The sequence below is a fragment of the Myiozetetes cayanensis genome, unplaced genomic scaffold (genome assembly GCF_022539395.1).
Source record: "Myiozetetes cayanensis isolate MyiCay16 unplaced genomic scaffold, myiCay2020 scf9, whole genome shotgun sequence".
Classification (NCBI taxonomy): Eukaryota; Metazoa; Chordata; class Aves; order Passeriformes; family Tyrannidae; genus Myiozetetes; species Myiozetetes cayanensis.
This window is the reverse complement of record NW_026088185.1, coordinates 24,326,446-24,353,269: the sequence shown is the minus strand read 5'-3', so window position 1 is coordinate 24,353,269 and position 26,824 is coordinate 24,326,446. Positions and strand designations below refer to the sequence as shown.

General features: G+C 43.6%; 1 protein-coding gene across 12 annotated transcripts in view; it reads right to left on the bottom strand.

The window, feature by feature from the left end:
- BIN1 (bridging integrator 1) overlaps positions 1–26,824 on the bottom strand; it is a 97,065-nt gene that overhangs the window by 50,619 nt on the left and 19,622 nt on the right. For all 12 annotated transcript variants that reach the window (XM_050339432.1, XM_050339434.1, XM_050339440.1 and 9 more), the window contains exon 2: positions 5,964–6,044. In XM_050339432.1, coding sequence (XP_050195389.1) covers positions 5,964–6,044 — 81 coding nt within the window. The remainder of the gene's footprint in view (positions 1–5,963; positions 6,045–26,824) is intronic.

Genomic DNA, 26,824 nt, shown 5'->3' with positions numbered 1-26,824 from the left:
AGGCTTGAAAAGTTGACTAATACCACCACAGAGCATGTCAGTAAGGGAAGGAGTAAACATTGAAGACACCTGTGTAGGCAACCTATGGACTATGCAAGAAGTAGAGAAAAGAGAGACAAAGATCTCTGTTATAAAAGGGTTTCTCTTAAGCTGTGGGATCTCACTGGATCCTCACTATCCCCCAAAATTATCTGTAAAAACAAGAATGCAGGAAAGCAACTCCCCCCCCCCCACCTCAGAGCCTGCTGTCTTCTCCTCCCCAGTTCATGTCCCATTTGGAGGGCCCCCAGCATAATGAATTTTGACAGCTGAAGACAACTCCAGAGATGGGGAGCTCACAGGACATCTCCAACAGCTGCCTCAGAGCTACCGTCTCCAAGAGCAGATGTTTCCCATCAGCCCTCCCCACCACTCAGGCACCTCTTGTCTCAGCTGAGCTCATGCTGTGATCCTTTGTGCTCTCAGTGCAGCTGCACTCTCTAAGCAGAGGCTAAATCTGCCCAGCTGTTGAAGTGGCAGTGATAGCACAGCTTTGTGTCTCTCATCCATCTGCTTCCAACAGCATGGCCCAATTTGTTTTCCATGCCTCGAAAGTTCTGGACAAGTTCACAATTGTTCTTTTCCTACTGCCATCAACAAAGGAAATGAGGGATGAGAAAGAGCTGGCCAGTTTTACAAATTAAAGTCTCCTAATCTGGAGAAGTAATGGGAACTGACACAAAGGGGGTACAAGAGGAGAGGAATTATGACCACATCTGCTGCAAAACTCCTAGAAGCTCTTACAACACAGAGCAAATAAATGTTGAGCTGTTTGCTGAATTAAGGTGAATGTGGAAACCTGGGCACATCAAGACTTTCCAAATAATGCAATCAGAAACCACCAAGAGGTCCCAGAGTAATAAAAGAGCACACATACAGAGGGCCATCAAGGAGGCCAAGCTGAGCAGTAGCAGTTTAATCAAGCTGTAACAGATGTTTGCTTGTTCCCAGTGCAGGAAGCAGGAAAGTCTTGAGGAAAGCAGTGCTGTCTGCCTAGAATTGGTTCATGCTAGAAATCACAGACTGGAACTGGCAAGATATGTCAGAACGCAAGAAAAAATGTCACAGAAGAAAGTATGCAAAGTCCCTCCAATGGATACATTATCATCCTGTAGCTGTATCATTTTTAAGAATGACTAAATTTGAACACACAACTTTGAGGTTATCAGAAACTAATCAGCAGGGAAGATCCTCTGCAGAACTTGCCTACTACACACTCAGGCACTGTGATGCCTAAAGCTGTAACATTCAAAATTACAACATCTGAAAACAGAAGCCACCTCTAAAATTGTGTCCATACTTGCTCAAGTCCTTCCACAGCAGCAAATGACACAAGCCAAACCCAGAACCCTTCCAATCTAGATATCCAGTTCCAAAGCCACAGGGGCAGCAGTATCCTCTGCGTGGAAAACCAGCATCACATTTAAATGTCAAATCCTGATTTTTAGATAGATTATCTAAAAAATCTACAAATCAGGGCCTGAAAACTGGAGCATGCAATTGCAGCAATGCACAACTAGCCTTATGTGTTCTCCAGGCATCCTCAACACCACTTGTCCTGCCACAGTGTACAGTCAGCCAGCAATGCTGCATTCTGCAACTGCAGTGGTCTTTGTCAGTCACCTCTTGCTGATGTTTAAAGTCAGAGTTACAGCTGATCTCTGTGGCTGTGGGGTTAGCTAAGTCTCTTAAAGGTACTAAGCCTGCCAGCTGAGAGTGAGCAGACTTTACAGCCTGTAGGATCTGCAAGCAGAGGGCTTTCCAAAGAGAAACCCATATTCAGAGCTTTGCCCTGAATACTGTTTTCCCAGCTCCCCTGAGCACCCGTGGTTCCTGTCCAGTTCCCTCTTTGGCATTTCCATTGATTTATTTCTCGTACACCAGTAAAGTATCTTCCTCTCTACAAAGACTTTTTAAAAATTATTTTAAGCATTAATGCTTTCCCACAAAACTTTGGGGAAACTTTAGAAACACTGTTTTTTCTCCATGTATGCAGCACCTGTTTCTTCAAGTAGCCTATAGTGAGCTGTCCAGTACTGCCACAATTCTGCATAAACCATAGAATCACTAAGGCTAGGAAAGACCTCCATGATCATCAAGTCCAAACTTTGACTGAATACCACCATGCCCACTAAACTAGTGCCGTGTCTACTTGTTTTCTGAATACTTCCAGGCATTGCTTCTCTGGGAAGCCTGTTCCAATGCTTTCTCCAAAATACCTCTTGCAATGCAGTTAGACACTGAACAGAAACTTTCAACACTCTTGAGTGCACATTTGAGAGATGCTTCTTAAACTGAGAGGTAAAGAAGTTGGGAAAATTATCAAACTGGAATCAGAAAAATTAATCCACTTCCCAGTTATCAAAGAGTTTAAGAGTGTGCAGAGGGAAGTTACAGAGGTATGGCTCAATCTGAAGACGTTCAAACACATAAGCGTCATCTTGTTTGAGCATATATTGCCATACTTGCAATCACAGCGTAATTCAACCCTATCAGCCTATAACACAACGACATTCAGTATAATATGAATGTACAAAAAGATGGATATCTTAAAATAGAAGTGCTATGCTTTGATGGCTGGAAGACCTCTCTCTCTCTCCAAGGACTTAATGAGCCACCTATTACTTAAAGCTCTATGAAAGAAAAACACAATTGTTGTTTGGTATCTTTTTGTGCTTTCTTGTTTTGTTGGGGGTGTTGTTATTTGCAATGCCTCTACCAAGCCCTAAGTATATGATTTTCTGTAGAGCTGTTTCGTGGTAGTAGATAGGTTGCCTAAAACTCTCTCTCTTCAATCTCCACAAGAAATTATTTCATCCTAATATTATTAGCCTGCATGCCCTTTACATTAAATTCCTCTGGTTTCGCAGTTCCAATAGGAAGGATTTTTAACAGCATCAGGAGGGATGTTCAATACCTGAGAGGGGAAGGAGGTGATGACTGGTTCCAGTTTACAATAATGTAGAGCTGGAAGAGTAGACTGTAATCACAGGGAGGGGAGTGAGGGGAAGCACTGAAACAACAGCTCCAGATAAGCCCCCACTCAGCAAACTTTAGAACTGCTAAGACACAAAACATGAACAACTGGTGTGAAGCTCCACCCCAGCGTAGCAGACAATCTGTTAAGCTTGTTTTGCCACATAGGGCTGAAATGGAAACTGCTGGGCAAGAAGTGTTCTTGTCTGGAAACAAAACCTCTCTCTAAGCTACTGGCTCTAATGGGAACCCACGCCACTAGAGTGAAGATTCAGTCCACACTGCAGGCCCTGCAGGCTCTGTGACAACCACAGTGTAGTATAGGCAGAGATGGATGCAGCCTATGCCAGCAGCAGCTTGCCTCTCGTGTGTTTGGTGTGAAACACTGTAAACCAATCCAGAACTTCCACACCAGTGACAGCTCATGAAGGGTATAAAAACCCAGCTCCATCACGCAGAAACACACCACAGTGCCAGGTGTAAGGGCTGCCACCAGCCCAGCACTCTCTGTCTCTCCAGTGAGTATTTCAGTTCAGGGCAAGAGAAGCTAAAGCGTGGCATGCCTTGGGCAGTTTCACCTTTACAATAGGCCTCTTACTCCCAGGTTTGTAAGAATAATATCCAGGATAGATCCTTGTGCTGGTGCCTGAACACAGGTGACATTGGGAAAGGGAGGGAGGGAGGAGCCTTCAAACAGACTTCTGGCATGGTTAATTGTCAAAAAGATAATCTAGTGTGAGGGATTAATATGAGAGGCTGTTCTGCTGCTTGTCAAGCCTTCAAGAGATGTGGGCAAGCCCTGCAGCTGCATGGTTATGTCCAGATCATTTAGCACAAAACAAATCCATCTGTCTGAGCTAAAAAGCTCCTACCATTCAGAGACCTCAGAGTGGTACTCTTATATGAACCTGATGGACAGAGAGCGGGCAACTGCAATGTTCTCCCTTATATCCACTGAATTACTATTTAAGAGAGCCACAAGATGCCTTGGTTAAAAATGCATATGTGATTTTTAGACCTGCACTCCATTCATTGACAGCCCACACAAGGAACATGTGTCAAAGTGTCACAAAACAGTCATTAGAGCCAGAGAAGCCTCTAATCAACCACTGAACACAGCCACTGTCTGGTCACACCCCAGCCAATTCCATAGAAGAGCAGAGATGTTCTGTCACCAGCCTGCAGCAAAAGACCAGCTTTCCTCCAGACTTACATTTCCCACTAGAATAGACTTTAATGAAAGGCTATAGAAATCTCATGGATAACTTACACTACACACACTTCTCATACACATAAAAATAAAAACAGGTGTGTATCTATGCATACATAGTTGAATTTTTTTCCCTAATCCGCTTAGCACGATAACTTCTCCGCCCTGCATATCCTAACAATCCAGCTGAGTCACATTTATGGACTGCCCTGTAAAAAAAAGCATTGTTTACATTTATTTTAGTAATAAGGAAACTGAGGGCCAAAGCAAAATTAACAGATCCCAACAGCAAATGCAGAGCAGCCTTCAGCTTTTCTGATAAATTATTTGGGGAATTTAGTTCATGGTCTGCCCCTGCAAGATGGGAAAAGAAATTCAGATGTAAGGGCTACAAGACAGTGCTCCTTTAACAGGCTTCTCAGTGCACCACTGGAACTCATGGCTTTGGAAATTGAAAAACCATCCCAGGCAGTCACATCTTAAAGTTTAGATTTGAGGGGTTTGGTATTTCTCCTTTCAAAAGGTTATTTCCTTATTGCTGATACTTAAGAATGATAAAAGAAAAAGTCACACCTGATAATCTCATGTTGTCAGAAAGAAGCCAAAATATATTCCACTGCGTACAAGAGAATATCATTGCTGGACAAGCTATAGACATGTTGCATGAACTCCTGGAGCAACAGCTACTATTGCTGCCAAGAGAATGAGCATTAGTCTCCAGGAATCTGCAGTCAGCTCTGGTTAGACATAAGTTAAAGTCAGACTGAAGGATTTTCATGATATTCAGCTGTGGCAAATCTCTTCTCAGCTGGTTTTGTGACACATAACCACATCTGTTGAGTCTGAACAGACACAATGCAGCTGTCACTAACAGCTTCAGAGAAAGGTCCTAAATGTGTCAGGGCACAAAGAGGGTAAAAGATTTTTTCAGCACCACCTGAGCTATGGTGTGGCACACATTTTCTGCAGTGAAACAGAAGTAATAGTTTCCCTAACAGCAAGGACCAGGGTGCAAACCCCCCAATGTAACTGGTGTTTTCCCCTCCTCTAAGTGGCTGAAGGCTCTAGATAAAAAAATTAATAAAAACCAAAACAAAACACACCCAGTTGAAGATAGAAACCTACTGCTGTTGAAGTAGGAGGGTGGGGGGAAATTGCTACACTGTTAAAATATTTCTGTGTACTAAAATATAGGGATGAGGCAGACACGTGGAAGACTAATGACTCAGGCCTGACATAGTGATTGTGCAAGTATGGACAGGAAGTCAGATTTAGGTCTTAGCCATGAAAAGATCTTCCCTTTTCACCACTGGCTTTCTTTGTCTCTTCTGCTCTTCACTTAGGAAACTGAAACTGCCTTGTTCCATTTAATTTTTTTTTCCTGTTTCCCATCCTATCCATCTTTCAGAGACACAATGTTGCTCTAATATCTCTGCTTCCAACCAAGCAGGAAAAATCACATTTCAGAGCAATTGCTAACTGAAGGAAGCGTTCTGGTTGAGCTATTTCTTTTCTAAACTTGGATCTAGAACAAGTATTATTTTTCAGCTTACACTCTCACTGACTCCACTGGAAGTCACTGTGTAATTTCTCATAAGTGAACAGCTATGAGTTGTGGGTCACTTCAGTAGGCTTATGTCATCATTTAATTTAATGGGCTTGAATTGCATATTGCAGCAGATGACTGGAAGCTAATACTGAAACCTAGGGTGTAATTACACATCACCAATTATCTTACCAGCTGTTTGTTGAAGTTCTGCACACACTGTTCAAACTGTTCATCTTTTGTTTCATCTGCTTTACCAAGCTTCTGAAGGACCTGTAGGAAGAGGGAAGAAAACAGGCTTCAAACTCAGATACAGCAAAGCAGAGACAAAGAAACAATTGCATGTTTTCGCTCCTGAGGCTGAAAGAAGGAAAGTTAAAAAGTCCCCCTTATTCTTGCACTCAGAATTTCTGGAATACTTTTCCACATTGTCATAGTTTGAAAACAGATTTACAGATGAGTCAGGAAGAACTCAGACCTCTTATACTCTGCTATACTGAAGAGCATGACCGAGGTTTGTCCTTCACTGGTCTAATGCTTTTTGCAGACAAGACAACGGCAATCTGGTTGTTTACCTCCTGAACCAGCAGGAAACAAACCACATCCCTAATATGCCTTGTCCTCTGCAGTTACACTTACCCTGATTTAACAATAGTCTCTGATTCAGACAGGGTGGGGTTTTGCTCCCAGAACAGCTGGAGTGCCCTCAAACACAGAAACCTGTACAGAGATCTCCTCAGAAAGAGAAGGTGGCTGGAGCAGTGAAAGTCCCACCTTCTTTCCACCTTTTCTCAGGAGGCACATGCTTGGCAGGAGCTGGCCGCTAAGAGCAACTTACACTATGAATCTGTGACACTCAAAGTGTCACATTAGACTGTCAGCAGCCAGTCTTGCTCCTTTCACCACCTCCCTGCTCAGCACAACTCCCCACAGCCTGAAAAAAATCCTTATCAGACTCCTTCTCTTATCACCCTTCTCTCTTAATTCCCTCTCAGTGAGGTTAAGTGGATCGTTCCCAAGCGAACAAAAAAGCACTTCATATTCTGAGCAGGCAGGTAGGTCTGTCCCAAAAAGGGAAACCTGGCAAACCCCAGCTGGGGAAGAGGGCAGCAGCTCTTTGTCATGCCCCAAGCAACTCCAGCTGCAGGGATACTGAGATGTAAACTATAACTGATTAAAATCAATTACATAATCTTTGTTAATCAAAAATAAAACAAACAAACAAAAGGCACATTTTTTTGGACAGTAAAACCAGAGAAAAGCCCACCCAGTCCTCAGTCACAGGAGGTTTTGGGGGAAAGGGTACTGAGGGAACACCTCAGAATAGCCCTGGCTGGAAAGGGAAACTATTACTGTGGATTTTCTCAGGAAACATAATTTTCCCCCTGCAGAACAGATATCAGATTTTCATGATTGGTCCCCAAAGTGGAGTTGAAAAGGACTATGCAACAGGCTGTAAAATAGAATATTTTCAGTCTGAAGGGATCTACAGCAATCATCTAGTCCAAGTGCCAATCACCCACTCTCATCTTTTTATACTGTGGAGGTCGAGGACATCTGCTATGTCTACTTGGCTAATCTCAATTCCCCTCTCCTCCATATAAGAACAGATATTCCCATCTCGCTCCTGACCACAATAACTGATTTCAGTGCTAGTCATGATAAATCATTGCAGTCATTCAGCACTCAACTCCTAAGTCCCCTTATTTAGGATGGGATTAAATGTTTAGGAGGGAATCACTGTTTTTCATTCTCCCTCTGTTCAACATCTTCTTTTCGCCTCCAGGAATTGCTGAGTTATTCTCCTGTCAGCAAAAGGAAGGGAAAGGACAGATAGAAGAAGACTGCACTCTTTGCGACCAAGAGCTGAATCAAAAACCTCCAGAATTTGCTGGAGAGGGAAGAAGCAGCATTGGTTGGACTGGCAGAGTCCTGTACACCAGAAACTGGTGTTTCCTGTATTCATCCACTCCAGCAAAGGGGAGCATATCCCACAGCAACACTGCTGCTGAGGCTGCAAATTCCTCTCCCATGCCAGCAGGAGAGAAGGATTCACTATGGCCTCATCTTTCCCATCAGGTGGTATGGGGAACCTCTCCCAGAAAGAATGTTGCTTAAAAACCCTTTGTTCAGCTCTACTCCCCCAGGCTACCAGATCTATGGAGCAGGGATTTCCCACTTTCTGGGTGACTTTCTAGATATCCAAAGAGCCAGCACACCAATAGCACCCACCACCGATAACAATAAAGTATACAAGCTGTAAACTCCAAAGCAGAATGATGGTCCAAATGTGCAGATCAAGAGAATTACTGGGGATATAAAGGAGCTTTTTATGGGGCAATGCATCTGTCTGGCTAATCAGGAGATGTGATGCTTTCAGGCCTGGAGGGGAGGGAAGGAAACCATTTAAAGAGGAGGAATCTGGAGTATGCCACTAAGGTCAAAGGTTTAGAACAGTCTCAGAGCTTCCTGGTGTAAAACACAGAGTAGCACTCACAGACTACTCATTGCAGCTTCCCACGTGTCCAATGAGTTAATCTGCAATTCCATTGCCTCTTGGGCAACATGCACACTGCATCTGGGGTTATCTGGCCACTGGGAAGATCATGTTCCACTGTGCTGAGGTGCTCTGCACAATTCGTGCAAAAAGCTGGGCATTGGAAAGGGCTCTAACTCATGCCTATCTCTAAGGGAAAAGCTCCTGCTGCAACAGTGATGCTCAGCTGAGGAGCAGCTCTGGATGAGGAAAGAAGAAGCAAAAAGAAACCCTGCACGATCCCACACTGACAAGGGAAGGGTGAAAGAGATGACTTGGTGATGTCAGCAGAGGAACAAGTCAAGGAAAACAAAACCAGTTATAACAGAGAGGCTGCAAGAAGTGAATCCCTGGCTACACAAAAAAACCCAAACTGTTCTTGCTTCCTACACTATTCCCCATGTGGTAGATGAAGACTTGTGCCCTACACCTCCTGGCCCTATAAGCGAGTCCCAGCCATACAGCCCCCTGATCCCTTTACCTGCTACAACACAGCAGAGACACAACAGCCCTGGGCTGCAGCAGGGCAGGGGTTATCTTCTCATAATGCTCTCCCTCAAAACTAGATCTGCCCCACACAAACAGCCCAGAGGTCAAACCCGAAGTCATCTGAGCAGCATAAAACGATGGCGCCACAGTGCTGCATCCCCCCAAGCCTATTCCCAGCTCTCCCATCAAAGAGCTGTCCTGGCAAGTCATACTAACAAATCCCTCTGGACTCCCTGAACTAGACAGGGATGGAGCAGATGGCCCTGGGTGTGCTGCTGACTGCAGACATGTCTGTGCTCACTGCTAATAACCTGTGAGCTCACAGGACAACTCCCCTCCCCAGGCTGGTACGTGCCGTCATAGGTCAGGCTATTCCGGGTGAGCCACGGCTGCTCCCTCCCCTCCCCTGCGACAGTTTTTAATCCTCCAGCTCACTGCAAAGCCAGATAAAGTTCGCATGGAAACTTCAGGCTCTTTGATAGCTATTAATGGAGCAGATTTACCAGGGTAGGAGACAGGAGTCCACTGCAGCTCCCAAATCTCAGGGCAGATCAGAGATGGTGTGATCTGTCAGCTGCTGTCTGGAGGCAAACCACACCAGGCAGCCGGCATGGATCTGGCATTTAAAAGATTAAGCAGCAACCATGGCTGGGCTCCTTGGTCTGCCCTTGACCTGAGAAGTCCCAGTGCTGCATAAGGATAGGGACCATTTCAAGATGGTGCAAGATCCTAGAAGGCAAGATGCTATTAAGAGACAAAGAAATTATCACATTCCTCTCATATCACTGATGTCTTTGTAATCTGTTGTTGTGGGCAGAACTACTTGCAGTAAGCTTGGATTGCTATACTTTGAGAAGTAAAGTAACACAGAAGAAGTGAAAGGGAAATACGGAAATCCTCATACCAGAGATGTAGCATTTTGCTAGCAATGGTCAGAGAAGTAAAGGCTTGAAATAACGTTTAAAAACCAGCAGCTCTTCCCAGAAAAATGAAAGCACTTTTTGCTTCGGAATTTGCAAAAAGTTTGCAACCAAGCTGCAGGTTCTCATCAGAGATAAAACCATAAGATTCACAGGATGACTGAGCACTACCTAAATACCACAGCTTTGTAGCAGTCAAAAGGAAGCATCTTATCTGGCTACAGTTTACTGTCTTTTATCCAGGTGTCTACAGGAGGAAACATTCCTGAAGGACAAATCCCCCCCACTGATTAGAATAGGGCCTCCAGTGCTCTGCTTTGAGCCCTGGGCATGAGGACAATGGAGATCTGAAGATCAGCCCTGTAACCACCAAAGTGTCTGATGTAGGGCAACAATCACCATTCAGGACAAACACTTGCTGGCAGTGAAGCATCAAGAAGCATCAGACAAAAATGCAGCTCCACTTTGCTCAAAAAAGCAACTGTAACAGTTTCATATTAATGCTTTCTAATAAAGAAATATATGCCAGCTGCTTAATGCATCCATAGTTCTCAGTCAGCACCTTCCCTCACTTCTTCCTGAAATATCAATGCCACAACACAAAAAAAGTCCTGAAAATCCAAATATTTTCAACAGGCCCCATGTAGACTCACTGTGTGAACTAATAACCTAATAAACCTCTACTTTTCATGGCATATGGATCACTCAGAGCAAAGACCAGTTTAGACAACTCAAGTGATGCATAGGAAGACAGAAAAAATGTATTTAATTTTGTGGATCCCAAACAAAGCTCAACCTGCCTCTGAAATATCTGAACTTAGGGTCGTCCAGCCCTGATGACTGGGGAGTCATTATGCCCACAGCCAGAGAACTTCAGCACTGCAGGTCCACACCTTACTCCCTAGTGTATCACAGAGAGACTGCAGTTACATCTTACTGATAGGGGCCCAGTGCCCATAAATCACTCCATCTCCTGACCTCTCCACCCCTCATCAGCAACACCTCTGATTTTTGCTGTATCTGCCAACTCCAGTGGATAATCTCCAAGTGCCAACTGGGCACAGAGCCAGTAACTACTGTGACTAATTTTGAAGTGCAATAAATTGGCATGCGCCAGTGGGTCAACAAGAAACAGAACAAATAAATCTTTGATCTCAGGCTGCTGCCTATTATTCCATGGAATACATACTCGGAAGAGGAGGAGAAGAAAATAGTGCCCAAGTCAGATGGAAAGCACAAAGCCATGTAACTTAATAAGGTACAAACAAAGGAAGTTTCATAAGCTTTTTTAAGCCTCATTTCTCCTCTGCCCAGATGAAATATGACTTGCCCAGTGAAATAGATTTGTGCTCATGGAATAATCTGGTTTTTGCATTCAGATATGTGGAGAAAAGCAAGAGCAGCAGTGAGAGTCTGCTTCCCCTCTGACCCTCCCAGGAAGGGGGCACGTCCTCCTGCCCTCCACGCTTGACTCTAGGCTGGTTTTGGGGACAGTCTGGCTTTCCTCATGCAAGCCTGACACAATTAAGTCTTTCTTTGAAACAATTGGACAAAGGAAGATGGGGGTGGAGAGGAAGTAACTCCAAACATATTAACGCTTCATTTTAAATTGAGGAAATTATTCTCGTGGTTGAGCAAGCACCAAGACCCTCAGATCACTGAAAGATGGGAAAGGGCAATGTCCTACTTGGTGCAGACAGAGTAGTTCTTGTTTACTTCTTACTTGCTAACAAGGTTCAATACATCCCACAGAGACAGGATGGTGCCTCCATTACTTAACTAAGAGTTGGGAAATGAAAATTCAATACAGCATTTTGTTAGAGACTTCCTGAATGACCTGGAAAAGCAACGTCCAATGTCACATCCACCCAGCTGTAAAGAGGAGTGTTTGTTCAGCATGTCACAGAGTCATCAGATTTATCCCTGACATCTCCAGCTGTCAAATAGGACAGATAGGAACAAAGAGATGAGCTGACCATCTTGAGTGCTCAGCTCAAGACACACTGAGTTTGATTTTCCCAGATTTCTCAACTAAAGTGAGAGTTTGCATGCTTAGCCATATCATAAAACCCAGCTTCACTAGGAATAAACCCCCAAACAATTAAAAATATAATTTGCTGTTCATATCCCCAAAAAATATGCTAACAGTGAAGAATTTAAATCATTAGGATAGACTGCATGAAGATCCTTTGCTAACAAAAGACTAAGACATGCACCACAAGTGTGATTTAAGCCAGACTTATCCCACTCTACATAGGGGACAGATCTTGTAAGGTCCTTGCAAAGCTATTCTTCCCAAATTCCAAAGATGACAGCTATAGAAGGTAGCTTTGTCCCTGAACAAATACCCTCCACAAAAAGACCTCACTCCTTCCTTCATACTACGGTCAGAAGTGTAACACACAGCCAAGTGTGACCAGATAATAACAGCATGTATAGCCAATTGTCAAAAAAACACATCACTGTCACTGTCCCTAAATGGCACTACACTGCAAAATCTCTGTAGGAGCCAGAGTCATGTTGCATTGTGTTGGGGTCTCAACTCAAATAGCTGTCTCTGATCGCTACTAAATAGCAGCCTCACCATCACCTGCACCTTTAGGACACACCGCTCAAGTTTAACATCGACTCAATGTGGTCATATTGAGTTGTCTTTCAAGTTTCATCCTTCTCACTCTGTAGTCAATAGAGAAAAAAAACAAGAAGCTCCATTTTTCCTCATTCTAAATTATTTCCTGGAAAACCTGCTTCCTCATAATGGGCTCAGAGAGAGTTCATGGCAACAAGTTTCACCAGGCTGAAGTCAGCACCTATAAAAATATATCCCTGTTTCTGATCATGCCAGATGTAAGACAAGATACAAAAATAAGCACAGCAGGTGCAGGACTTTTTTCAAAGTGTGGTGGCTTGGAACAATGTTCAGCTTTTCTTTAAGGCCTAATCATGAGTAATATCACCAAGGAGGGGGGAACACAAAGGAACTGTCCCACTTTTGAAGCTGCATATTTCAAGCACCATGTCCACCTCAAAATGCCAGCGTTATTTCAGCATTTTCCTTTGAATACACTGCTGAAGACTCCCCTTTTAATATGAAGGATAAAAAGAAGATTGTTTAGATGCAGCAGATTCTTCTGTAACAGTCACCATCTGAACTCAGAGGTCTTCCTTGAAGCATGTACAGAGTACACACCTGTACTGATGGCCCTGTGAGCATAAGGTATTCCTCACTTCACCAGAGCTTCACCTAAGGCCTGAAGCAAATCAAGTTACTGTGCTCAGTTTCTCCCCATGAGGTGAGGCAGCCAGTACCCAGCATAAACCCATAAAAGATGCAAAGGCTCAGCTTGATGCTGCACTGAAACATCTCAAAAACAAGAGTTTGTAGAAACATGTTAAGCAATATTCCAACAGGGAGAATAGCACCTTCATATTTCCATTTTCTGTTCTGTAAAGGTACTTACTTTACTCCATGATATTTCACTATGAAGACTAATTGGAACAAGCTTGTGCAGCTCACTCTTTAGATGCTTCCTTCCACGCTTGGCACTGTTTGGGGACACTTTTCTTCAGTTACAGGCTATCAAACTAGGGATTCACATCACAGCACTGGTTGTCAGCTCTTATACAGAGGACATCATTAGTGAATGTTCTAAGACCATAGGTAAATACAGTGAAAAGAATCAGGTCTGACCCCAGTCTCTGGACATTCCTCCTACACTACCTCCATGGGTTTAGCGGATCTCAGGCTGTTCCTGCACCTGGAGCTCAAGAAGCTGTCCTCAATATTGCTGATAGAGAACTGTCTTATCTGGCAAGTCAAAATTGTTATACCCATAAGTAGACTCATGTACCCAAGACAAAAAGCCCTCTTGTATATGGGGCCAGAATCCCAGTTCATCTTCTGCACTAGAAAAAACACCAGGATGATTTTCATTGCCCTGGTTTCCTCTTCCTCTCTTTCTACTGCTCTCAGAACCTGCAATATCACCTACTGACTCCATTCTTTGTCTCAGTAGGACCAACATCCCTGAGGACCCACATAAAAAGTACCATGGTTTCTGAAGTAGAACATAGAGCAGCTTCCCCTCAGCCCATTCCCACCCTACTAGCAGCACTCAGTTCCTTCTAAGGGAGGTACTAAGCACTTTGCCTTCAATTTCCCCCCCCCCCCAATCAAATCACTTGTCTAAATTGGGCTTTGACATTTCTTTGCCTTAATGCCACTCACTCTGGGAAGTCTTCAATAACAGGATCTGTTAACACTGTCTCTAACTATAGTACATTGTCTACAAGTAAAGGAAAAAAGGAGAAAGGAAAGAAAATAAGCAGCACAACAGAACAGGCTAAAAGCTCCATACCTGGCTGGCACAAACTTATTTGCAAAATCCCTCCTTAGAGAAAGGAGTCTATTCTACCACCTCAAGAGAAGAGCGTTTTCTACCAATTTTTCAAATTTCCTTATTCAGATGGTAAGTATGACAATTTCAGAGAATGAAGAGAATAAATTTGGCAGTCCTATTCTGTTTCCTGCTCTGCCAAGTCAGTAGAACAATTCCAGTAGCCCTGTTCTTGAGCACTTACCCAGGTTGGAGGTTTCTCCTTCATCAACAAAATTTACGACATTCTGCCTGTAGCCTTTCCACCTGTTGCATACAGGACAGGTAGCACCTTTTGCAAGCCCAAGTCACATTGTTCAGACAGTAAAGGGCAACCTCTCCAAAGAAAGACAGGACCTGAGGTTCAACATGTAGGCACTCTGCTACCCTTTCTTTTGGCAAAATCCCGTGCGCCATGAGAGTCCATCACTGGGCAGATGACCATGTTGCCCATGCTTTTTAAACATGCATATTTTCACATCTGTGTATTTTTGTACAACTCCCCAAGACCTCAGGACCCTATCCAACCTGAACCACTGCAGGTGGCTGCTAACAGAAGACAGTGGACAAGAAACAGTCCAAAGACCAGTAGTTACTCACACACACACATACTATCATACTAATTTAGCCTGTCCAGTAACTATACCAGCTGCATTGAAGGCTTGTCAACACTTATTAACAAGGACAAACCCATGGAGAGTTATGCAAACTACTATGGAAGGCAAAGCCTTAATACTTCAGCACATTATATAGAATAATACCAACAGATTCCAAAGTGTTTCTATTTATTTTCTCCAGCCAGTCTCAAAACTTATCCAGCCAGGTTTCAGAAAGACAAATCTTCCAAAAGAAGGCAGTACACCAGGAAAGCCCTCATAACCTTGAAATAAGCAGCTATATATTAAAAACAGTAAACTAAAAACCCACTGAGAACCCTGAAATCTTCAGTCTCCAAGTGTCTTAACATTTTTTCATCTCTTTGCCTGTAACTCTGGACTAATTCTTATTGAAAGCCTGAGGGCTCACTTGCCTACAGGTCTGAGCACTGGGAATCAACTGTCCAAGGCTTACGCACTTAGAAATAAAAACCAAGACACAGCTGCAACAAGTATTTTAGCTAGTATCCACTAGAGAACTGGGTTTTGCCAGGAATTAGGGTGGTTCTGACATGGCTGTCTGCTGATTGATTTCCATGATCCTCTTCTGCCCTAAGCATAGGTTTGAGTATTCCTTTGCCTCTTTAATTGACAACACTGCCTGGAGCACTACAAGAGCAATGAGTCAACAGGTTCTACTTTCCCTCTCTCTGAAAACTTCATACTTGCAGTGGGAGTATCTTTCAGGCTACTATAACACAGTCGTTTTTATCCTCCCATCTTTGACCACACAAGTAACTCACATCCAATCTGATTTGACAAGCATTACACAAATAGGCAGGAAAAAAGCACACCTACCTGTCCTGCCTCTAGTGGCCAACAACTCCCTGCAAAACCCCTGTAGCTTCCTGCTGCTGCTTTATTATAATACATCAAAAACATTTGATCTGTGAAAACATGCACAATGCACAGAGACTTCTGAAACTGGCCTTTATTTCAAGAATAAACAGTATTTTTTATTAGCTCTCCTAGGAAAAGTCCAAAATGTGCTTGTAAGGACTTTTAAAACTGGCAATAGAGAAGCCTTCTTTTACACAAGACCTACAAAAACATCCTCCCAGTGGTCAGTATTGAAAAGACATTTCTGAACAAACCAGTAGGGTTTTTTTTTTTTGAGGTCATACAACCAGTCCCTAGATTTTATTCAGTCTAAGAACAGGTTGCCAAGTACAAGCCCTCTCCTTCCAACAACTACTGTGAACACATCCCCAAGCAAATTTGCTCTATCAGCTACCAGCAAGATGGACCTTGAACTTGGAGATCTTTAGAGGGAAGATACCATGAAAAAACTAAGCCAGCACCACCTGGTTGGCCTGGCAGCAAATGTTCTCATGTCTACAAAGGTCAGATCCAGAATGCTTGCTGCCTTCTCCCAAAAGCACAAATCAAGGTGAAAGGCACAAGGACATGGACCATACCTATACCAGGTACAGTACAAAGGACACATTGCTTGACTGCACCACTGGGCAGAACAGGGCCCTTCCACACTTCATTGTCCTGCCTGTATCAGGCATGGATTTACCAGCAGTGTGAAAGGGGATGCTATCCCCATGTTACCAGTCACGTATGTGTTCCCACAGTAGGCAATGACACCAGGAGTTCAGCTGCTCCCTCTTCCCAGGAGATCACAACTATGTCCTCGACACAGCGCCGTGCAAACTTCTCAAGTGGCTTTTTCTTATGTGGAAAAAGGTGCAAAGGGCAGTTGAGAGAGCCCAGCTCAGCTGACATATTACCACAGGGCAGCAAAGGGTGCTGTGCTGAAGTTCTGTCTCACAGTGCACCAGATGACACTGAGCATCTGTATCTGTGAGTTTGGCATATGAAGCCAGAGTGGGAGAGACACCTCAGGGTACTTTTGGGGTTTTTTTCTGTTTGTTTTAAAGAGAGAATGCTCCTTCATACGTTAAAAGCAGCAGCATTGTTTGCTAAATCCTTAAACAGAGTACACTGCAAAGCATGAAGTACTCCTAGTTATCAACTCAGACACTTCTGTCCTTCACACAGTTTCCAGTTCTCAGATATCCAGATCTGATTCAACCTCAGCAGCTTTTATTTTTGATGGCAGTCTCAGAGCTCAGTTACCAGCCTTGGACAAGATGGCTCTATGCTCAACTCCACGCTGGAAGGGTGTCGACAGATGCTGAATATATTACAAACAAGTGGACATGAGCTGTCACTCCCAAAGGGCAAGAAAAAGGTACACTGAGGAAACTTTGTCAGTATAAATTGATCAGAGGGAGTTTGTTAGAAGACCTTCAGAGTGTTTCTATTCCTGCTGCGCACCATACATTCATCAGCGTTAAAACAGGTCTGTGAAACAATACAGGAATGATAATTTAAAACTGTTGCAAAGTGTTTCAAGAAGCGCATTAGGCAGGTAGAAATGGCTCAAAATGTCTCTTTAATCTGATGAAGTATGAAAAGAAAAACTGCTTCCTATTCTATTTTCCTCCAAGAAAGGCAGTACCAATCTACCACTCATATCTTTATAGATGTCAAATGGAATGTCTAGGGATTTTGGTACTATCCCATATGTAGCTACTGAAATAATAAGATTCATCAGTTAGTAGAACTCTGCACCTTTCATTCACAGGAGTACTGATGGACTGACTCCTCCCTCTCACCCATATCTGTTACGCCATGCCCCAAAAAATCCCAAATCCAGGCAACCAGGATTTCTGATTATAGCATCAGTACAGCTGCAAGCCTGGTCTGCTTTGCATCATTGCTCATTGTATGCAACCTCAAGGCAAAAGGCCTCTCTTGTTCCAGATTTGTTTGATTACATTGGGATCCCAACTCTGGGGTTTTACCCTTTGGAATTGCTGCAGTACTATTGCATTGTCACACTAAAAAGAATGAATCTGGACCATGTGTCCATCTTAGAAAGGAAAGAAGGGTTGCAAAGCACACTTAACTGAAAATCCTCAAGTCTCCTACAGACAAAAGATGCAGCTCACTCAACAAATATCAGGTGACAGTGGGTAACACTCCTAGCACTGCTTACATAAGTGTGGTTTTGCAAAGCTGAAGAGCAGGGAGTGAGGGAAGTGGAAACAGAGTGGAAAAGGGATGGTAAAAAACCCTTTGCAGCAAATTTTTTCCCACCCATCGTAGGTAACCAATCATTTCTGACAAGGAACTCAGAAGCAAGGTAAGGTAGATACAAAGACATGTGGACTGCTGACACAATGGAGCGGTTCTGAAGGGGTTGATGGAACCAAGTCCCTCTGCCCTAACTGCACATTTGCACCTTCATTTTAGATTAAAAAGGAGCCAAACCAAGGAGCTTTCCTGCCCTATAAAGGATGGCTGAAATCACTTTTCTAAATGCTGGTGTTGTTGTCAATTCACCTGGTTTACACAGGTGGCCTCTCTGGACACTACTTGACATCAGACCTTCTGCCTAAAGTGCCTCTGTCTGCAGTCACAGCTGAACTCTCCAGAAACACGTGGCCACTAAGCTGTTCATGATGTTCACAAACATTCAAGTTCCAGCTTTCACAGTACATTTTTCACCATAATGCCAGGGGAACGTTGGTGCAAGTCCTTCATGCATCTATTGGAGGATATGGAGCATCCAGCCCTCAGGGCCAAGTCAAAGAGGAAGCTATTTATTATTTATTTGGGTTATATAACCTGCTGCCAGACCAGGCCTGGGAGAAGACAGCATAAAGAGAAAGTCGTATTCCCGAAAGAATGAAGGCTTACCAAAGGACTGCAATGGGAGGCAAAACCATTCCCCTTTGGGTCATTCACCAGAAATAGCCTTCTATGCGATATTGATCAAGAGGTGTTCCCTCTCAAGCACCTTTTAGCAGTTATACACAAGCTCAGGACACCTCTGGCTCAGCCATCACTGGACAAGGATCTGCTCCTCTCTCACTCTTACTGTGCTTCAGCACCACTTGCTTGAGGATCAAATGGAGCAGGCTTCCCTGATAGTTCTTATCCTCCCAGGCAAGGCTGAGAAGCATGTTGCTGGCTCTGTTCTCTTGGTCTAGTCTGGTGTGGGAGGGGGAAGGATTCTTCCCTTGCAAAGGGGTTCATTAACAGAAGCTTCTGAAAGAATAACAGGGGTGCAGAGCAAGAAATGAAATTAACAGTCAGCTAAGACCACAAGTTATTTCCAGATGGCTTATGGACATACACCCACAAAACACGTCATTAGCTGTGCACAGGTGGGGCTAAGGCTACCAGCCAATACTACGTTCAGCTTGCCAAAAAAAACCCAAAAATACCAAGTCAAACTGACAGCCCCATAGTTATGAAAAATTACCACACATTTCATGAGAGCAAACCCAAAGTGCCAAAGTAGGTAATTAACCCTTCTATACTCTGATATCTTGAATAAAGATCTACAGCAACTAGTCCATGAAAATCCATGAAGGTTTAACGCCTCCTTCTTTCACATTCAGCCATGGTTTAAAATTTCTGTTCCATTTTTATTTGCGGAAGGCCTCTCCCCTTTTTTTTTATCTTCTTAAGCATACACATGCGGACAAACACAAAATCACCGTCTAAACTTAGACTGGAGAAGTTAGTTCTGCTGTAAATGTCACCAGGTTTAAGCCATGGCTGGGAGGAGATCAAGTTTGTGTTCCTGTCAATCAAAAGTCAGGCTGACACATATTGCTGTATCAAACACCATTGCCAGCTGTCTCCCCTAAAGCAAACGCAGAGTCTGTTCCCAGAATCTGCAAGCCTTTGCTGTGGCCATTAATAACCAGGGGAACTGTCAGCAACCTGCAGCTCTCCCAAGACCCAGTTCCACATGCCACCACTTGATATTACAGCCTCACTTGGAAAGGCTTGAAATTGCAAGTGGATCTGCATCATTCATGGAAAACAAGAACATTTTATATATGAATCAATGCACCTGCATCATCACTCAAGTGGGTGTTGCAAAGAAGTAGCATTTGCTTTGCGCCATCCCGGTCACACCCTGTTACAGAGTGAGAGGGAGGCAGCCTCGTACCTGCGGTCTCATCCCTCAAAAGGACTCACTGAGAATGTAAGATTATTTGGGAAACAGGTGGATACTGAGTGATCTGGGAGTAAACCCCATTGCTTTTGCTTGAATAATTCCAGCAGTGTTTGTGGACAAAACCCAGCCCACTCACTTCGCTTTGTACCTCGGATATGAAGAGTGTAAAGAAGGGAATGTTGTGTTATATACTACAGGCCTTAAATTTCCAATACACACCTTTTAAAGCAGAGCAGAGACAGTCCCTATAGGAAAAGTAGAGTAACCAGAAAGAAGATGTCATTTGTGGCTTTCTGCATGGAGCAAAGCTGGGCAGTACCTAAAGGAGGGGAATTATACCCCACGCCTTGGTCCCTAGGCATGTTTTATCACTGGAACTACAGCTACCAGCATCTGATCACCCCTTGCCCACCACATTACTTATCATCTTCCTGTTTATCCAATATCCACTAGAAATCATCTGCAGATATTATCATCATTCCTTCAGTCCTTTTCTGTCATCATTAAAAGGATACTAATATCAGTCAAAATCATAAGAGTTGCTAAGACACCCACATGCTCAAGTGATACCATCCTGCTACTCTGTTCCAGCTTCCCTCTCGCTCTGTGATCTTCTGGTCACCATCCTCACACTCCTTGATTTAACAACTGCTGCACAGGAGCAGTGCCACAGTTCTAAGTGGTCCCAGCTCCTACAAGAAGAGTCAAGCACACAGTTCTCACCCTTCCTGCACAGTTGGCTTCACCCTTAGCATACTTTCAAAAGGGGCTCAAGGGGCCTCTCAGAAATTCAGAGATCAGAATCTGGGCTTGTCTGTTCCCTCCTACAAAAGTTGTGCAAATCAAAGTACTTTTTAAAGTTCTTGAGCTGTTACCAATGCAGAACCATAAACTTATTGCACTCAGATAATAAGCAAGAGGGGAGAAATGTAAAGTTACAAGAAGGATAAGTTACCTTGCCAGAAATTATTAACTCCAGTCACATTCTCGTTATCAGCCTAGGATCCCCACTTTTAAAATACAATGCCCTTTTCTATCTCACCACAGTACAGATAAGCTAAAGCCACCTGGTATTTACATAGGTTAACGTTTCTCATTTAAAAAAAAAAATGGGATTAGCTTCACTTCAACATAAGGAAAACTCCAGAACAATTTCAGGATACCATATAAACTGATATTTGTAGGGTGCCTCTGATTTTATTCCTTTGGCTGTGTCAATTGTGTTGTTTACAGGAAGCTAAAAATGAAGAAAAAATAAAAGTATTCTAGCCTGAATCCTATTTCACTCCTACATGTGGCCAAACTCTGTTGTGCCCTGTGGTCTTGTGGTATAAAGGCCAGCCATGATCATAGGAGCAGTTAAGAGAAAGGGGAATATCTGGGTTGCTAACACAAAGTTTATTTAGCATAGAGTTTATTTATTACAAAGATTCACCTATTTATTAATACTATGAACACTAGCTTGCACTCTGTAAGTACACAAGTGAAAGCAGCCCAGGAATCAGAAAAGAACTTGTACTCCAGAAGAAAACATCACATAACTTGTAGCTTGAGCTGTGATGTTCATTGTCACCTCAGTCAGGAAGTCCAGGACCACCTCTGGACTCACTGCAGATCTAAGGAGAAAGTATCGCTTCCTCTCCCTCCAAAAAGTTCAACAAAATCCTTTTCATGGGTTCTCTGTGGAAATTTTCAGCTTTTTGTAAATAAATAAATAAACAAACATATAAACGAAAAATTAAAACAACAATACACTCTTTCAATATTTTGTTTTTATTAAAGTTGAGAGTTCCTACAGAAAACACTTCTCAGTGAAGACCTTATTTTGTCAGTTTTCAGCCACATCATTTGTCATGATAATGAAAATGTCTTCATACCAACCCAGATACAGAAGATTAAAGACCACCTGACTTGTTCTGTGAGTCATTTGGTGCTAATCTTGTTATACAGGCTAACAATAAAATAATAATGTCTGTCTGGAGCCTGAAGGCCTTGCTGACCTTCTGTGGCTAAAAACCACTCATTCTGCAGCTAGCAGCAGTCACAAAAGGAAGGCCAGAACTGCATCTAGTTACTTTTATCTCCTCTTGTCCAAGAGTTTATTTGCAAAGGGTTATCAGGAGGCAGCAAGTCCAGGCACAACTCAGTCTCAGTCTCTGGATCACAGCAAGACTCTTTAACCACATCACTGCTATTCAGTAGATCTCATGTGTATTCACTGCTGTCCACCTTTGGTCATGTCAGCACAGCTTTGTGAAATCCCCTCTATCATTTAACATGCTCTGCAAAAACACTATCAGGACAACTTTACCGTATTTCACAAACTTTTCCTAGATTCCCTTTGCAGTACCAAGCATTAAACTGACATGCAGTAGACACCTTTCACTATACTGGATGACTGGGAAGGATTCAAGTACATAATCTATTCAAAAAGTTGGACCCAAGAGCCTCCTAGTACATCTTTAGTCCTGGACTCATTCTGCAGCAACATGAACACTGATACCCCAGCCTTGCAGCAAGTTAGCCCTAAAAGGAATGTGGCCAGACTCCATTTCTGTCCAGAGCTGGCTGTGCATGCTGCTGCAAGGCATGATGGCACTGCAGGGAAAACACAAGGACCTGGCTGCGTACCTGGGGACAAGAGCAAACCTAGAGTAGTATACTTTCTATCTCATACCTGATACATTACAACCACGTCCACTAACCAGTAAGGCTGTGCTCTGAACCCAGCTCATTTTTACTGACTGTACAGTTCACCACCACAGTGACAAAAGCACCAAGGCAGATTTGCCGGTGTAGGAGCACTTAAATGCCAGCACTCCATCCAGCTCACTCTGCTGCACAAAATTTAACATGAAAGTCAAATAACAAGAAAGCACCAGATAAGCTTTTGTGCTTCTGTCCCACAGGATACATTTAAATGCTTTGTTACAACTGGCAGGGCAAGTTATGTATTCTAAAAGGTCCCTCATTTAAACATTAACTGTCTCCAGACAGTCATATACAACTTTATGTAATGATCAGTCTCCCAAACAGGTTTTTGAAAAGCTTCTGTCTCTGGAACAGGGTGTAACACGTTTGAATCTTTACTATAAAGTTACCATTTAAAGCATTTTTACTCCAGATAATTATGTGCAAGTCATTTTGCCCTTCTTTATCCCAAACACAAAATACAACAGAGACTTCTCCATTTGCCCAGCTCCTTGCAGTGGATTTGCTCCACTGGCAACTTGAAATTGACTTTTGTTCTGACACAGTCCCCTTATCCTGGTAGTTCCCCATCCTGCTTCTGTTCTTGGTGCTGCTAAAGTCAGGGAAGAAGCAGAATTAGCAAAAGAAGGGAACTAAGATTTTAATGACTAGACTGATTGGACGTTTTTGTTCACCTATCCAGAAAACTAAATGCCTGGAGAACGAACCCTGCAGAGCACAGTCCAGATCTCTGCTTCAGGGGAACAGGAAGGGCAGTGCTTGAATACATGAAATAAGACAGAAACCACAACAGATGATCTGGCACTGTAGGAAGCATCAGAAAGCAGCCACAGTTGACACATGGGAGTTGCTGTAGAAGTTAATCCTTCTCTGATTACCCCTGAAAGCAATTGTCAGCCAGGAGGGGAGATGAACAGTGACAGCCAGGAAGACACAAGGCATCAGCCAAGCAATCTCCATCATGTGGTGGTTTGGCAATAGCCAAAAAGCATTCCTTCTCAGCAGAGACAAGGGAGGCGTTTGGTGCAAAGCCACCTCACTACTTGGGCAGCCAGATCTGAGCATGTAATTTTGTGTTGCCCATGTTTGGATGGGCACAATGTTAAGCTCTCACCAACATACTCTGCTTCTAGTAGTTCAACATGGTATGGGTGAGTGTCACCAGGTTTTATTTAAAAAGTTCCTCCAAGAATACAAAGGACACATGAAAGATACACTGTCAGCATTTATCTAACTTGTTCAGAATGGAGAGAAAAACCCCACTGAGCTTTAAGACCACTGCCACAGACAAATCAGTGCAGGACTGGGCCAAGAGGATTCCAGATGCAGATCATCATGTTAGGAACAAAATAAAGGTCTGAGCTCACTCTGCATTTAGCAGTCATGCTAAATTTTGGGTTGACTTTTTTTCTGTTTGCAGACTCCTAAAAATGTTGGGGTTTTTCCATGAGGGTACAAACCCTCCAGAATTAAGCTGTACATAGAAATTTGACATGGGAAAAAAACACAACAACAACAACAACAAAAACAAACACAACACCAAAAAACCAAACAAAAACCCCACAGAAAAACAAACAAACAAAAAACCACACTAGCTCACTTGAGTGATACACAGCACCATGAGCTTTATGCCTGGACAAAGGAGCCGAGCTGTTCTCCCATTCATCATTCTTAGGGCTGACATGTGCCACCTTCACATCCTACTCCATGTCTGCCTTCAACCTGGTCCCTGAGGCACCTTTGTCCAGGGATCAGGTTATTTTCCAGAGATATTGCTGCCAAGAGCTTCAGCCATGTCCAGCTCTACACTCAAAAACCTCCTGTTAACCAGAGGACAAGCAAACCTGACACTTCCAGTGTTCTCTCATTCCTTTTTAGCTGAACCACAAGGGAAGAATTTAGGGGAAAGAAGAGAAGTATCCTGGAGGGAAAAATGGCAGTGGAATCAGCAGTGGAAAGAGAGGCTGCCTGTCCCTGAGGACCCCTGCACAATGAGTAACCAGACATTATATGCACCACAAAAGCCATCAAATGCTGCTACAGCCTGGTAACGTTTGAAGCCTGTAACCAAAGCCTGCCTGTAAGCTACTGCTTCCATGGAGTCCTAATGACAAGGTGACAGGCCACCTGGAACAAAGAGAGGTGGGAGAGGAACAGGTGAAGGGAGGAGAGCTTGTATCTGCAAGCCAACCTGCATGAACTGGAAGAAAAGTTCTGTGTGCTGAGAGTGATCTCAAGATCCATGCTCAGAGCAGGGGGGCAAAGAGACACACAGAATCAGTGCCATACACCCAAGCCTTCAGCTTTTACATTAAACTGCCTTTCAAAAGAGGAAAATTGAAAACTCTGCTCAGTGAAGCAAGCTGAGGACAACCCAAGCACATGTGGAGGGACTATAAGGGCCTGCCTGTGCATTACTGTTTGCTTAGAATCACAAACTGTAAACAGCACAGAGAATTAAACACACAGCAAGGCCAGAAGATACTGGGTTGAAATTACAGATCTGCTAATAAACATAAAAGAATGTCGCGTGATTGTCAGCATGTGGTCTGCAGACTTCAAGAACAACAAGGGAAAGCAAGCTGTATATTTGGCATTTACAGAGAAGGCCAAACCCCTGGAAAAGAAAATTAAGGCCCCATGACTCAAGAAAAGGCTTGAAGCCCTGCTCTAATTCATCTAGAACATGGATAAGACTTTTCCTGAAGCACATTCCTCATCACGGTTTTAAGAAAGCCTCCTTCAATCCCACTGACACATTCACATACCACTCAGCTAAGGGGTTGGAAAAATCTCCTTTACCTTAGACACAACTCAGTCTGCCAGGTCTAAAACCTCTAATAGGAGCCAGTATCCAGTGTATCTGACAAAAGAGCACTTCATTAGACTAACAACACAATATACCCCAATTATGAATAAAGACAAACCTGGAGTGAGTGGGGTACAAAACAAGAAAACCATAGTGATGAGATTTCTTTCCAAATACATTATAAAGGTTTATCTGTGTTCTGTAATTCCCAGACAGAAGTAAGGGGAATTGAGTAACATCACTTTCTTGATCTTTAAACACAGAGCTATGCCAGGCCTGCCAGTACAGCTGCCCCACCATGGCACATCCCATGTTATACATCCAGTACCTCAGATAAGGCTCCTAACCCAGCCACAAACCTCCTTCCTCAGTACTGCAGGCATCAGCACACCGCGTGCTAACCCACACAGATGTCTTTCTGGTACAGTCACATCAGTCTCCTGGGCAGCTCCTACACACTAATTTTGGTACAGTATGATTTTAATAAAATAATGAATCATGACAGCAAATAGCAAGTGTTCCATGGCTGCTGCTACCCATACTGGTAGCCCAGAAAAACAAAAATGGCATGTGCACACTTCTCTGTGCCTTCATTCCCGTGAGGCAAGTACCAACACCTAAATACTTCTACTATCACCTGCAAGAAGGAGGTAGGCATTGAGGCTGCTGTCAGCAGTTGTTGCAGCAGCTGCTCCACTCTCCACCACACTGGATGATGCTGCAGATACCTGCTGGGCAGGGGATACAGTGTTTCAAATATTAAATACATGAGCTTTTGAGTTCTCATTGGCAAGAGACATGCTCTCTTCCCCACCAGTCATAGGGACAAAGTAAAATCTCCCTGTTGGATCCTATCCTGCCACAGGTTTCTCTTCTCTCTCCTTAAACAGCTCTGCCACCACAGCCAAGCCTGGACAGGAACTGGAGTGTTCCCATAGAGGGAAACAAAAAACCTGAGAAGGAAAGAGAACTTCTTGTACCGGGTGGGTGTTCCCCAGCTCATGCCCCCAGTCCCAACCTGCTCCTTCAACACCTCTCCCCAGCAACACTTTAGTTTCAGTGATGTGCATCCTGCAGAGCTTCAAAAGTATTAAATATTAGTATTGCCTGAACAAAAACAAGTTTTAGGGAAACAAAACAAAAACCCCAAACAAACAAACACACAACTGAGATTAGCTGCATAAAGTGTCTTTAAGAGTGAAGACAGAGAACAGGGCACAAAGTCTGTTTGTCCTTGTTGAGTCACTGTTTGTTATCTGCACCTGGCCATAAAGGGTCACATTCACCCTACATTTAGCTTCCTCTTGTGCAAACCTCAGCCACTACTTCACTCAAATCTTTTCCCTTCTCCCTCTCCCAGAGTATGACAATAGGAAACACCCTCTGGCCACTCCAGTGTGGCGAGTCCAAGCCAATACCCGTGCATCCCAGGAGGCAGTGAAATCTCTGTGTGATGCCCCAGGAAGAGGCAAGTGCTGAGAAGCACGTCCATGCTCAGGGCTGCAGCTCCCAACAAAAGGAGCCTTTGTCCCCTGGTGGCCTTCTGCACAGGCTGTGCCAGAATC